This window comes from Lepidochelys kempii, chromosome 12 (assembly GCF_965140265.1).
Source record: "Lepidochelys kempii isolate rLepKem1 chromosome 12, rLepKem1.hap2, whole genome shotgun sequence".
NCBI classification, from domain to species: Eukaryota; Metazoa; Chordata; order Testudines; family Cheloniidae; genus Lepidochelys; species Lepidochelys kempii.
In genome coordinates this window covers 11,241,686-11,255,619 of record NC_133267.1, presented here as the reverse complement: position 1 = coordinate 11,255,619, position 13,934 = coordinate 11,241,686, and the positions used below count along the sequence as shown (strand labels likewise).

General features: G+C 44.6%; 2 protein-coding genes across 2 annotated transcripts; both read right to left on the bottom strand.

Annotated features, from left to right (window-relative positions):
* Positions 1 to 3,453: 3,453 nt before the first annotated feature.
* LOC140896528 (ferritin heavy chain A-like) lies at positions 3,454 to 8,144 on the bottom strand. The gene is made up of 5 exons (XM_073308454.1): positions 8,084 to 8,144; positions 6,212 to 6,320; positions 5,489 to 5,635; positions 4,401 to 4,526; positions 3,454 to 3,704 (listed from the first exon to the last, which is right to left on the bottom strand). Exons 1-5 carry the CDS (start codon positions 8,098 to 8,100, stop codon positions 3,549 to 3,551), a joined length of 555 nt encoding a protein of 184 aa, XP_073164555.1. The 5' UTR covers positions 8,101 to 8,144; the 3' UTR covers positions 3,454 to 3,548.
* A 1,275-nt stretch (positions 8,145 to 9,419) lies between these two features.
* Positions 9,420 to 12,165, bottom strand: LOC140896527 (ferritin heavy chain A-like). The gene is made up of 4 exons (XM_073308453.1): positions 12,027 to 12,165; positions 10,785 to 10,931; positions 10,149 to 10,274; positions 9,420 to 9,575 (listed from the first exon to the last, which is right to left on the bottom strand). Exons 1-4 carry the CDS (start codon positions 12,126 to 12,128, stop codon positions 9,420 to 9,422), a joined length of 531 nt encoding a protein of 176 aa, XP_073164554.1. The 5' UTR covers positions 12,129 to 12,165.
* Positions 12,166 to 13,934: the final 1,769 nt, after the last annotated feature.

Here is a 13,934-nt window from a genome sequence, read left to right as displayed (position 1 = left end):
TAGACCTTTCCTAGGCACAGCTGGCATTAATACTGTTCAGAATAGGATGTGGCTGTGACTGGCAGCTGCTGCCCATTAGAAAGTCCCTTCTTCACCAAGCCATTGCAGATGGGTGTGTTAATGAATTTCACCAGTGAATGGGTGTCAGCCATATGACATCTCCAGTTAAAACCACACCTCTGACAAGAGCTGGGGAGAGGGTTAGCGATATAGAATGCTCCGGCAACTGGACATTCAGCTCAGGGTGGGGCTTGTTTTGTTTCCTGGTACAAGTTATTTTATTTGTGTTCCACTGTGTACAAACAAATCTGGTTTCTCACACTGCCCTGTAGGGATCAGAAGACACAGAAAATGGGGTGGGGGGTGATAGATAGGTACCAAATGTATCATGTCCAAATGTCACTTACTCTAATCCAGGGGTTCTCAGACTGGGGGTTGTGACCCCTCAGGGGGTAGCAAGGTTATTACATGAGAAAGGGAGGGTCTCCTGAGCTGTCAGCCTCCATCCCAATCCACACTTCACCTCCAGCATTTATAATAGTGTTAAATATAAAAAAAGTGTTTTTAATTTATCAGGGGGATCACACTCAGAGGCTTGCTGTGCAAAAGGGGTCACCAGTACAAAAGTTTGAGAACCATTGCTCTAATCCCTACTGAGGTATTTCAGAGGTCTTTACATACTAGAAGGTTGGCCTACTGTAGGAGTTCTCCCCCAAAGCATTCATCTCTCTCTATTGAATCCCACCATCTGCCATAGCAGAGGCTGGAGCATGGATATATCAGATTAACAGTGACAGAGACAAAGACATTAAACTAGACAGCTGATTCATTGCACTTACAGTCAGTGAAAACAGGGTGTCAATAGGTACATGTCCATTTCTGTTGGTGGTTCTCCCCTTTGACCTGGGAGATTCCCACACACCCAGCTCTCTTATTTATTCACCAATGGGGCAAAATATACTCTGTTCCGAATAGGAAGAAATGTTAGAGTCTATGCCTCCCTCCTTCCAGCTGATCTTGTAACGCACACACATACACCACCCTTATTAAAATGTATTTATTGCTTTGGGGAAAGGACCCAGCTCTGTCAATAATCAGTAATTGACGTACACAGCTCATTTAAAGCCACACTCTCCACTCAGGTATTTGTCTCTTGTTAGCAGAGCAGGGCTGTCTCATAGGAAACAGCTGAAAATATTGTCTGGCCAGAAATCTAAAAGGTCCACTTTCCCTCAAACCTTTCTCAGTTTTGCAGAATGTGGCTTGTTCCAGCAACGGAGATGTATTATCACTGTAATCCACGCAGGCACCTTGTCCAGAGTGCACATGCACATAAACCACAAACGTAAACCAAGTCATTGTTATACCTGGTCTTCTTATCAAACCTTTTCAATTCTAGGAGACAAGCTCTGGCAGGTAGGAAACTGGCCGTGTGTGCACACTCCACAGAGAAGAAGCTCATTGAAAGAACGTTTAGGTACCAGTACAACCTGAGCCTATACAGAAGGAGGAAAGTATATGAAATTGCTCAGGTGGGAACGTTATGCATTATAGCAAAGACATTAACTGGCTTGTCCCTGCTGCTTGTTCCCAAAGAGTTGTCTGTTTAATAATAGCACGCAATTTTCAACCTTGTATAACTAGCACCAATTTAATACCATACAAAAAGCTAAAAGGAACCTCCTGTGTTGTCATTCATTTATTCAAATTTATGCCTAAAGTGCATATTAAAACTGAATCTCCCTCACCCTACTACTGTAGCAATAGGTCATACAAAAAGTTGGCCTCCTATGCCATCTTCCCACCTAAAAATATAGCTGCAGATCCAACAAAATGACAGGGAGAAGAAAAATAAGATCAATATGATGATATTTTCTACCATAGCAAGCAGATGTGCCATACTTCCATTCTTAGAGTCATGCTTAGGTTGAGTCTCAGCCAGGTAGCCTTCATCCTCCATGCCCTATTCTTTCACACCCTGTCATAGCTTCTCCATTGCTGTTTCGGAGGCAGAAGAGCTCAATGTCACCTAGGTTAATTGACTATTAGCCACTTTATATCTCTGTCTGTCTAACAGACCCATATGCATGCTGAACATGAGCTAGGAGCCCTCTGAGCAGATGAAAGGTACCCCTCTAAGCTAGGGAATTACTATACCCATTTCACCAAAGGGGAGCTAAGGCACATGGCAGGTTAAGTAACTTGACCAAGGTCATAAGGGAATTCTACAGCTGAACCAAGTCCCAGTCCTGTGTCTTCTCAACTAGATCATCCCTCCTACCCAAGGTGCTCACTAACACTTGATGTTGAGCTATGTCAATGATAACAATACCCCTCTCAGAATGAGCACAGGCTTCTGTCAGAAGCCAAATCATCCACCTGCTTGATGGCTATTGTCTGTTAAGTTGCCCACATGCGGACTGCTGGAAGCATTTGAATTGTCTATAGAGAAGAGGTTGAGTTTCAGCTGTGTGACATAGCACACAGAGTAGACTAGAGATGAAGTCAATATGGGGTGGATGGGAGAAGCCCATGACACATACACTAGGCCCAAGGTGTGTATGCATGCATTACCTGTTCCCCAGTCTCTGGCTAGGTTATGCCTTGTTCTAGCAATCTTACTGTAGGATTGTAGTGTTTATTCTCTGCTTCCAGAATGCAGCCAGTGAGTAATTCAAAGAGAATGGCCTCCATAGAAAGCTTAGACTACCCACATGTCTGAGCCTACAAACTTCCAGAAGACTGAAGGTTTAACTTGCTCATATCCACACTAAAGAACAAAGGATATTTTGATGACACTTCCCCCATCCCCAGTTCTGTTGCTGGATGAGCCAGGCTCAATTTCAGCTCCTTGTTACATGGCTTTGGTCATCTTCAGTGCTGCAGAAGCCAACTAACTGGGATGTAGGCAAAACAACATCAAATAGCAACTCTGTTCTCTAGCTTGTCCTAAATTGGTACCATATTTGTGTGTTTGCTTTTCCACTCTGGACTTAGAGTGGAAAGTGAAGACCCTCATTGAAGATGCTACCAAAAGCACCCTGGGGTGGGGGGGCGCAGCAGGGCAAAACAAGACAAATAGGAGGCTATCCCAATATGGTTTAATGATTTAGTTCTGTAATTGATTCAGTGCAGTATGCTGGCCTATGTGTGCTTTAGGCAGGAAAACGTAAGCCTGTCTTATGGCTATTTCCATAAGAAACTGTACCTGAAGTCTTAGTGATGCATCATCTCCGTTTGTTTTGATGCCTGCCTCTTGTGTGGCAAGGATGAGACAATGTTTCCTTCTTCTCCAAGCTTTTTAGCAAGTCTACCCAGCAACCATGACACTATCTTGTAGGGAGTCATACTCCATGACTCCCAAAATGCTCCCTGTTCATGAGAATCATCTTCCTACAGGAATGAGACTAGAACAAATAAAAGTAGAAACCAAGTTGCTGGACAAATAGCACATTTTATTTTGAGGCCATGCAGATATTGTAACTCACAAGCAGCTGTAATAGACAAGAGATCAGGGCTGCACTCTTGACAGCTTCAGAGCTTGGAGCTCAGCTGCTCTCCCCCAGGGTGAGCTTGTCGAACAGGTACTCTCCCATGCTGTTCTGGGGCACTTCCAGGCGCTTCAGGTTGGTGAGGTGGTCTCCCAGCTGCTTGATGGTCTTCACCTGCTCCTCCAGGTACTCAGTCTCCAGGAAGTCACAGAGCTGCAGGGAAACAGGGAGGGCTAGAATGGACTTCCTCCTGCTCAGATATACAGCACAGCATGGTTTTATGGAGTTGCCAGCTATGCACCAAGCTGCAATGCCATAGACAGCTAGTTGTAGTCAAACTTTCTCAGTCCCCCAGATGCTCTTCTCATGCTAGTCCCTGAAAGTCTGGGGAGGGAGGCTCAAGAGGGCATTCTGCAGACATTTAGTGCCTACTTACTGAGACAAGCCAACAAGTAGGCACTCATGCTACAGTGGCGGCTCACTCCAGGAGAAACCTTGATCTATGGCTTCCCCCACCCCATCCTAGGGATTTTGTATGGGAAATAGCTATACAAGACAGCTTTGTCACCCTCCCTTAATTTGTAGCTATAGGGACCAGTCATTTCCTGACTTGATCTTGTGACCCTGCCCTCCCAAAACATTGTCTGGCTTATTCTTTTACAGTAGGTTGGGATAGTTGCTATTTGCTTATTTGTATCCATAAGAACCAGAGGGTGTAGAGGGAGACCTTCTATCATGGGTATGTTAGACCAATTCACTTTTGATGCCCTGACCACAGAAGTCAGACACTCCCTAGTTTTAGAGAGGTCTGGGATCTGCAGAGGCCAGCTAATGAGGATTCTAGACCATGTCAACGTAGTATTGAAACTACCACCACTCATGAAGAGCTATTCGCTTCTCTTTACTCACATGAGGGTCATTCTGCTCTGTAGCCAGCTTGTGCAGGTCCAGCAGGGCCTGGTTCACAGTCTTCTCCAGCTGCAGGGCACACTGCAGGGCCTCCAGGCTGTTCCCCCACTCATCCCGCTCTGGCTTCTGTGCAAGAGAGTAATATTCAGTCTGGTCCTGCCTCTCCAATTGCATTCTCATTTATCCAAAATTCTATTATCTGCACCTCTAAATTATCCAGATCCCTTCCTTGTTCCCCCATCTGTCTTATGCTGGTGACTAGAAAGGAATTTGGATAATGCATAGGTTCAGACAAGAGAGCAGAGACCCTTAACCAGGACTGTGAGGACCATAACTAATCCCCAGCTGCATGCAAGGCCATCCTGCTGCTGAATGGCTCATGCCCCCTTGATTATCTGATCTCCCAATGATCCAAATAGTCCTCAATGCTATTGGATAATCAGTATATAGCTAAAGTCTTAATTCACTGGCATATGTTGTATTAAAAAAGGTTTCCCCACCCTACCCTCAAGTATAGGGAAAGCAAACTGTAGCTAAAACACAGGGGAAGGGGAAGAGATTGTGTGGAAGCAGGAAAGGGAAGAGGATGGACAAAGTTCTGTGAATTATTATAATACCAGCTAGAGTGCTCACAAAAATCTCTAGTACAAGGGGTGGTGTAGACCACAGTGAATGAAGGCTAGGGCTAGAATTACAGAGAGTTTTACAGATACATGGACAAAAGGTACACATCTTGTGCTCCTGATCCATAGGCCTCAGAGAGAGCACCCTCAATAGATGAGAATACCTAACTTATGCAGTACTTAACAGATCTCAAAGCACATTACAAGGAAGTTATCCCCATTTCACAGATGGGGAAATTGAGGCACAAGAAGTAGTGACTTGCTAAAGGTCATCCACCCTGGGAATAACAAAACCAGGAATAGAACCCAGGTTGCCCGAGTCCCATTCATTAAGCCCTACTACTCTACATTTTATTCTTGCAGGGCCAGTGAGTCATGTTTATGCTATGGAAAAAAGTTACTTGGCAGCAGAATTTAGGGCAGCCATGTGATCCCTCAGAACCTCCCCTTGGATTTGTTTCTCACCTTGATGTCCTGCAGGACAATGCGCCCCCCTCGCTTGTTCTGGTATATCAGGAACTTCTCTGCATGCTCCCTCTCTTCCTGGGACTGCTCTGTCAGGAACTGGACCACATGCCTCAGGGCCACATCATCACGGTCAAAGTAATAAGACTAAGGAAAGTGTAAAATATTAACAAAGACATCTGTCATGTGATAAGGATAAAAACTTAACAGAAAAACAGTTTCTTCTAATGTGCAATAGAGAACCTCACTCTGAGGAAAGAGATCCCATCTCACTCTTCCTCTGTGAAGAAGGCTATACACAGAAACTCAAGCATCTCTTACCTATTGACGGTAGAGTACCTACATATGCAAATGAAGGCCTCCCCACTTACCCAACCAAGAAGCATTACTATCATACTCCTGATAGTGTTGACATAGGGACCTCAGATTGTGAGTGAGTGTTGGTAGCTCTTCCTTTGTCTGTAATAGATTTGCTGCATGGGCAATGGCCTGTTCTTGCCACCTTATACCCATGACTTAACACTAATGGGTGCCTCTCAGTTCTCAGGAGAGGCCATAGTCACTTTTTCCCCTATTTGTTACATAGTTTTGTAAGTCTTTTTTTTTTAAATTCACCATGGTTCATTTACTCAGTTACAAACAGTTACCTTAATAGGTCTATAAAGGACATTTCTGTCTGCTTTCTAACAGCCTTAGCCTCTGAAGAACAGAGGCAACACTCACCATGGACAGATAGACATAGCTGGCATACAGCTCCAGGTTCACCAGGTGGTTCACAGCAGCCTCACAGTCAGCATGGAAATTTTGGCGCACCTGGGACTCCATTCCTCTGCTTGAAAAGTTTTTGCAGTATAGTGTGATCAATAAGCTAAAGCTTAGAGCAACTTCTCTTCAGGCACTACTGCACAAAACCCACAACTCCTCACCCACAAACACCTGTTTCCCCTCTAGCTGCTATTAATAGTGTTCAAAGCCAGGTATGGGTGTGAATGACAGCTGTGGCTGCCCAATGGAAACACCCTTCCTCACCAAGGAACCAGGTGGGGCTGTAGGTGAGGCTGTTTCTCAGTTTCCACAGGTAACGTGACCTGGCCAATTAGCAGAATGACCCTGAAGCCTAGGCTGGCCAGATAGGGAAGACAAATGAGGAAAGTTCAACAGACACATCCAGTTTCCCAATAGCTCTGTAAGGAAGGGAAAAGAGGAGTAGTGGGGGGTGTTTGGAGGACAGACACTGATGATGATAGTGGCCAGATAAGTACCTAGATACTTAGCTTAGGGATATACCTTAAATTAGACAAAATGCTCTGTGGAGTGCACATCTTTCCTATGACATCTCCAAAGGGGGGCATGAGCCCTTCTGCCATCTGAAATGTTACCTAGCACAGCTGGTGTTCTATGGAGAACATGGAAAGGACCTTGAGGTTTATCATAAGATAGGGCATGGGAGGAAAAATCAAGATCAGGAAGGTCACAGCAGCAAGGACTGTGCTTTTCTTTATGTTTTTACAGAACCTAGCACATTGAGGGTATTACCAGAAATGAATAAACAACAACAAAAAATATAACCTGGACAAAGGGGAAAACCTGGAGCCCCAGAGACCCCAGGAGAGAGTGAGGCACCTGGGGGGAGCCAGCAGCCACGTGGTGCATAGCAGCTGGGGCATCTGAGAGTTGGCAACAATGGTCACAGAAACAGAAAGCCAAAGGTAAAGCTGGACACAATTCATAATACGGTATTACACTGGAAGTTGTCAATGACAATCGAGGGTTTGTAGTGGCCAACCGCAGCATGTTGTTTCATGATTACATTTCCGGTTGATGGGGTGAGCAGCATAAATATGCAAGCGTTTTGAAGAAACAGGCAAACCTGGGCTAAAGGACTCCTGTGACCCACCTGCAATGATTTGACAGCCAATATTTTTCTTCAGTAAAAGATTACAGTATTTCCAACCTTCCTTTGCTGCCTTTTATTCCAAATGGTTTCTGGCTGCATATTCACTACATAATACAGCCTCCTCCCCCCCAACACACACCCCTTATGCCAGCATCTGGCTATATAGCAGGTCTGTCCACAAATGGCTAAATTTAAAGAGAGCCAGTGGCAGGAGCTACTGTCTCTCTAAGTTGTTCCACAGATTTTGATTCTCTGCCTTTCACTTCTAATAAATGGATCTTAGCAAGCAGGGGGAAGAATCCGATCCTGGCTCTGTTCACCACCTCAGAGGGTAAAATGAGAGGAGACCCCTTTGAATTGTTATGTACAGTAGAAGTAGGAAAAACAAATCATGAATTTTCTGATTAGCTTGTAATATCAAACAGTCACCCTGTTGACATTCAGCCAGCTTGACAAGCTGCTTATTATGAACAGTGCCTATTTAGAGAGCTAACACGCACAGGATGGCAGTCACAGTGTTGCACAAAGACAGCCTAATACACTGCAGATGCAGAACTTGAGGCAGGTGCAGCTCAGGTGCTGAAACAGATTTCCAGGCAGACCAAGTTATCTCAACAGGTCTCTCCTGTAAAGGGCAGCAATAGAAACAGAACAAAACTGGCAACAACTCATCCCTGCCATTTTTTCCTGTTTATTACCTATCTGAAGCCAACATCTGAATAGAGTCCAACCTTCAGCACCTAAGTGTTAGGCCTCCCTCAGTAACCAAGGTGGCACTAAACTCTTGTGAGGTGGCATAAGAGAGGGGAGAAAGAATGGCTTCCTATTAATAAGTGGAGAAAAGTGTTGAACTTTGTTCCTTACTAAAGAGGAGGGGAGCCCATGGCATTTGACAGGTTTCAGAGTAGCAGCCGTGTTAGTTTGTATTTGCAAAAAGAACAGGAGGACTTGTGGCACCTTAGAGACTAACCAATTTGAGACTAACCAAAAAGCTACTGCTTTTTCCACTTTTATGCATCTGATGAAGTGAGCTGTAGCTCACAAAAGCTTATGCTCAAATAAATTGGTTAGTCTCTAAGGTGCCACAAGTCCTCCTTTTCTCATGGCATTTGGTTTACTGCTATAGTGTCTAGCCTGCACTCTCACATCTACAAATAGCAATGAAAGCTAAGCAGCTAATGGGCTGTCTCCCCCACCTACCTACACTCGCCTTTGCCCAGCAGTATGGTGCCTGGTTCTAGGTTCCGGGGAAGAGGTGACATCTGAAAAATATTAAGCCTTGCTGTGTACTTGAGCTCCTCTGGCAGGAAGCTCTCTCATTGCAGTTCTCATAAAGCTAGCACCAGATCCCAGTACATGTGCAGATTATGTTTAAGACCAAAGAAGGGTTGTTTTTTTGTTTTTTTTTTAAACAAACTGTTGTATATAGCCATGTCAGAAGACCTCTTGTGAGACAGTACTAGCCAAATGCTTTTTAGCTGCTTGCCCGGGCAAGTTATGTTAGATGGCATTATTTTGCCTAAGCAGAATCCTGGAATAGAACTTTTCACTCAGTACCTGCAGCAATGCTTTGACTGTACCTCAGTGATGTAGGGATACTAGCTGGAGAGTCAACACTATAAGAGCCTGAGTGGTAGGCATAAATCCAGCTTCTCTCTTAAGTGACTTTAAGATGCAGAAACTACTGCACCTGAAAATAAGCTGTATCTGTTTAGCTGACCACTCATGAATTAAGTGGATGGGAATGAACCTCAGCTGGGATGGAGAGTGTTACCTTCCAGATGTATACTATAGTGGGCACAACCAAGAAGCCTGTTATTTTATTCACAGTAATTGCTAAGGCACTCACTGGATGTGCAGCTCCTGTTAGTGTGTAGTGTAATTAGTGACTCATTGAAGCCAATTTAACAGACTAAGAAAGGGCAAAGTCAAGTTACAACTGACAGCTAAGTTTTATTCACAGTAAATAGCTCAATTCTTATTTCCTCTGCATACAGATGAGTCACCAAATAAGCAATATCCCTAGAGTCCAGTTCAACTGCTGTCCTCCAGGGTGAGCTTGTCAAACAGGTACTCTCCCAAGCCATTCTGGGGCACTCCCAGGCGCTTCAGGTTGGTGAGGTGGTCTCCCAGCTGCTTGATGGCCTTCACCTGCTCCTCCAAGTACTCAGACTCCAGGAAGTCACAGAGCTACAAGAGAAAAGCAGAGGGTTAGGAGGACTATGCTGGGTTACAGATTTTTGTAGCCCAGTAGTGTCAGTCACACTTCAGACTTTTCATGGCATAATCTCAAAATGAGACCTCCCATTTTCAGGGATGATTCTACAAAAAGCAGTATTCTGTATTTGTCCAGAGCAATAGCACCACTGACCTAAGGAATCCTAGGAGGTGGTAGCAAGGAACATGCAGAGTCATTGTATAAGCCTCATGCAGAGCAAAAAAAATTCCCAATCCCATCTAAGATTAGAGATCAAGGAAGATCAGGCCATAATCGAAGGCATAATACAGCAGATTAGAGCCTTAAGTGTAGGGAGAGGCAAAACATAAGCAGTGGTGAAGGGCAAAGAATAATGTGAGAGGCAGTCCAGGAAGGGGTCTCTCCAGCTTGATTTATGGCATGTTTCCTCTTTACCCCTTCCCACCACAGACCCTGTAGTTTCTCCTCAAGTGAATCACAGTGTTCAAATTCTGAGCCTCTCCTACTCTTCTCTCTGTAGGAAAGGAAATAGTAACTGCTATTTCCTTTACTATCCAGTCACTCACATGGGGGTCATTCCTCTCAGTAGCCAGCTTGTGCAGGTCCAGCAGGGCCTGGTTCACAGTTTTCTCCAGCTGCAGGGCACATTGCAAGGCCTCCAGGCTGTTTCCCCACTCATCCTGCTCCGGCCTCTGTAGGAGACCAGCAACAGAATGGAAACATTTGCACTATTAGAAGTGGATCCCTGCTTCCTTCATCTAGGAGTTAGCACATTTGCTTAGCTCCTTGCTATACTCTTGTCATTCAGCAATTTTATTCTTAATGCTTTTTCTCTAAGCAAAAGCATTTTTCCTGACACAAACACTTTAGAATTAACAAAGGGCCACTAGCTGTGCAGTCTTCTCACACACATAAAGGACACTTCAGTCATTGGAAAACAGTAAGTTAGAACAAAACAAAAATAGTGTCCATTTGAAAACAGAGCCCAATACATGCTAGGTAAGAAGCAGGAAGTAAAAGTTTCTTATTCTTCAAATGAGCACCAGGACAATGGGCTGATCAGGTAGTAGATTAGGTCTCTTTTACAGATGAGAAATGCCACTACCAGCCTATGCATCAGGTTCACACAGCAAGAAATGCTGAGTTACTGTCCTAGAATCTTCATTCTACCCTCCCATTTGGGCGATTACTGACTGTCTCACCTTGATGTCCTGCAGGACAATGCGTCCCCCTCGTTTGTTCTGGTATTTCAGGAACTTCTCTGCATGCTCCCACTCCTCATGGGACTGCTCCTTCAGGAACTGGGCCATGTGCTTCAGGGCCACATCATCACGGTCAAAGTAGTAGGACTGGGGAGGAGGACAGGAAATGAATGACATTTGACAGTAATAAAGCATCATGCCACAGGAAGTTCCTTGCTGTGAAGGGACTTTTCATGTGGCTTTCATTATTCTAGGCAGCAGCTCTTCAGGTGTAGCGATAGATCCTTCCCCATACCTTCACTGTGCTTACCTACTACAGGAAGAACAAAGCTATACACCTTCAGATGAAGCCAGACAAAGAATTATGACCATAGTTCTTTGATACCCACATCAGCCTCACAAAGAGAAGGGCTTCGGAAAGCCCTCCCTATACTCCAGAACATACAGGGAACCTAAATCCTTTCTATTTCATCCACATAGCTCACTGCCTCACATTCCTGCTGGACATTCTCAAGGCAGGACACAACATAGTGTTTCAGGGCTATACAGGTGCAGTATTGATTACTGGGTTTACAAGTAGGAACGCTACATAGAAAAAGAGGACTAGAAGAGCATGCCCCTTTTTCTGCCAGATCCCAGCTGTATAAAGTTTGCCAGCCAGCTAACTCTACTCACAGCTGTTTTAATTTAGAGCTTTCTGTGGAAGGCAGAGAGTCTTTAAGCAATACCATTAGACAAAAGAATCTAGTTTTCCCTCATTCACTTAACAGATCTGAGAGTTGTTTGTGCTGTTATAGATAAGGATATCTCCCCACCTCTCACATGGTGTCATTTTCCAGCCATCTTTGATGGTTATAAAGAAGAGGCAACCATTACTTAACTATGGCTCAGGAGCAAGCAGTTGTCCAGCATGAAGATATTTCACTAGCCACAGAGTTAATAAAGGGACAGGATTAGTGGTTCAAGAATCAGAGATGAACATAATGAACCTTCTAGATCTTGAAGATGAAGGCTCCATCTCCAAGGTTACTAGTTTAATAGCTGATCTATAGACCCCTATAAGGGAAATTTTTACTTTGGCCTAAAATTGCTTCAGGAACAGCTACTTGGAAAAGGTACTCAACCCAGATAATAAGAGAAGCCTCTAAAGCTTATTTTAGCATGAGAATGTGAATCCCCCAATGCAAAAAAAAAAAGTCACACCAAGTCCTGGATTTGCAGGAACACAAGAGAAACACTCACCAGGGACAGATAGACATAGCTGGCATACAGCTCCAGGTTCACCATGCTGTTCACAGCAGCTTCACACTCAGCATGGAAGTTCTGGCACACTTGAGACTCCATTCAGCAGTTTAGCTACCCACAAACTCTGAGACCAAGCTCTAGACAACCCCTCCCAAGACAAGACCACAGCCTATACCTTCACAGTTGCTATTAATTCCCTTCAGAGTCACATGTGGGTGTGATTGCCAGCTGCTGCTGCCCAATGGAAATCTCATTTGCATCAAGGAACCAATGAGCAGCAGGGTGGGGTTGTTCCTGACTTCCCACAGGTGAAGGGATGATTCAGTAATATGACTTGACCTGTTACCATGACAACCTATTTGGTGTATGGCAGCCTGAGCTAGAGCGACAAGTTCAGCAAATAAATCCAATAACACCCTGTGAGGAAGGAAAGGACAGAGGTGTTAGGGGGTGTCTGGAGGAATGTTTATATAGCTGCTGAGTCACTATGATAATAGAGGCTATATAAATGCCCACACAGAATAGATACACATGAGATTAGATACATGTTCCTTGGCCTGCACATGGCTTCCCATTTCTTGTGACATTTCCCAAGGAACGCCAAAGCCGCTCAGATGTCTGAAATGCAGCTTAATGCAACTCCCTGTTCTGTTCTATGGAGAACTCTGAAATCCCCTCTCTGTTCAGATCTGTCTCTAACAGGCTGGGGTTTCTCCCAGGAGAGACTGTGGTAGGAAAGTGCAAAGGCTGGAGCATCACAATGGAGTGTAAAAGGGGATTGTGCCTTCCCTCATATTTGTGTAGCACCCAGCTCATTATGGGCACTACAAAGGAAAAAATAATAACAGCAAAAGTATAACTGGAAGAGGACAGCTCAAGCAGAGCAGTGGAGACCTAAGGGAACTGGAGGGACACAAGAGGAGCCCAGGGGACATGGACAGGAGCAGCCAACATATGTGAAAATGGCAATGATTCCAACAAGAACAGCCATCTAACTATTCTTGTGGCAATGCAAAAACAGAATACCCTGCATCCCACGTGTTTTACAGAGGTCTGTTCCTCCCAGCTAATGTCAATGCAGCAAGTCTGTCTGACAGCATTGCAAGGAATGACTGAATTCTCAGAAACCCAGCTGCAGGCAAAGGTCCTGGAATTAAGGGTGCTGCCGCACCCTCTGGATTGATGTGGAGTCCATTATTCACCGGGTTTACAGTTTGGTTCAATGGCTCTCAGCACCCGCACTGTGAAAATTGTTCCAGTACCCCTGGCTGCAGGATCCAGTTTTTCCTCAAAGGGTCACACGTTCAGGGACACTGGGAAATCCCTCTCTCTGCCATCCATATTTCTTAACCACAAAATTTAAAAACAAAATTTGAAAAGCACACACTGATAGGTCTTCTCTTCCATTCATTCCTAGGAAGCAGCTCTTAGCATCTGGAATGGATCCTGCTGCATACCAGAGCCGCATCAGAGAAGAAAGCAACAGATGACCCTTTGGATAATGCAGGTAGCGGTGGGATGTGGGAGTCAAAGAATGGAGTTCCTGAATAGTCTGTAAGGGCAATACTCCATTTACATAGAATATCTCACATATTAAGCCATCTTGGAAATCTGTTCCTCCCAAATTAAACATAGACTTAAAGCAGGATTCCCTTTGTCAAGCAACTTCAAAGAGACTGGGAGTCGCAAAATATACCTTGACACTGAGCAATGAGTTGTAGAAAATCAGTGACCTTGAACGTGGCTGCTGGTACCAGATCTCATGGGGCGGGGGCAGTAGAAAAGGCAAAGAGCAACACTGACAGCCCTGCTACTCTTCCAGTTATCACTATGCTAGAATACGAGACTACAAAGAGCCCAGCTCTCAATAACTTTGTGTTTATTAACAGCCTCTGCGTAGATGTA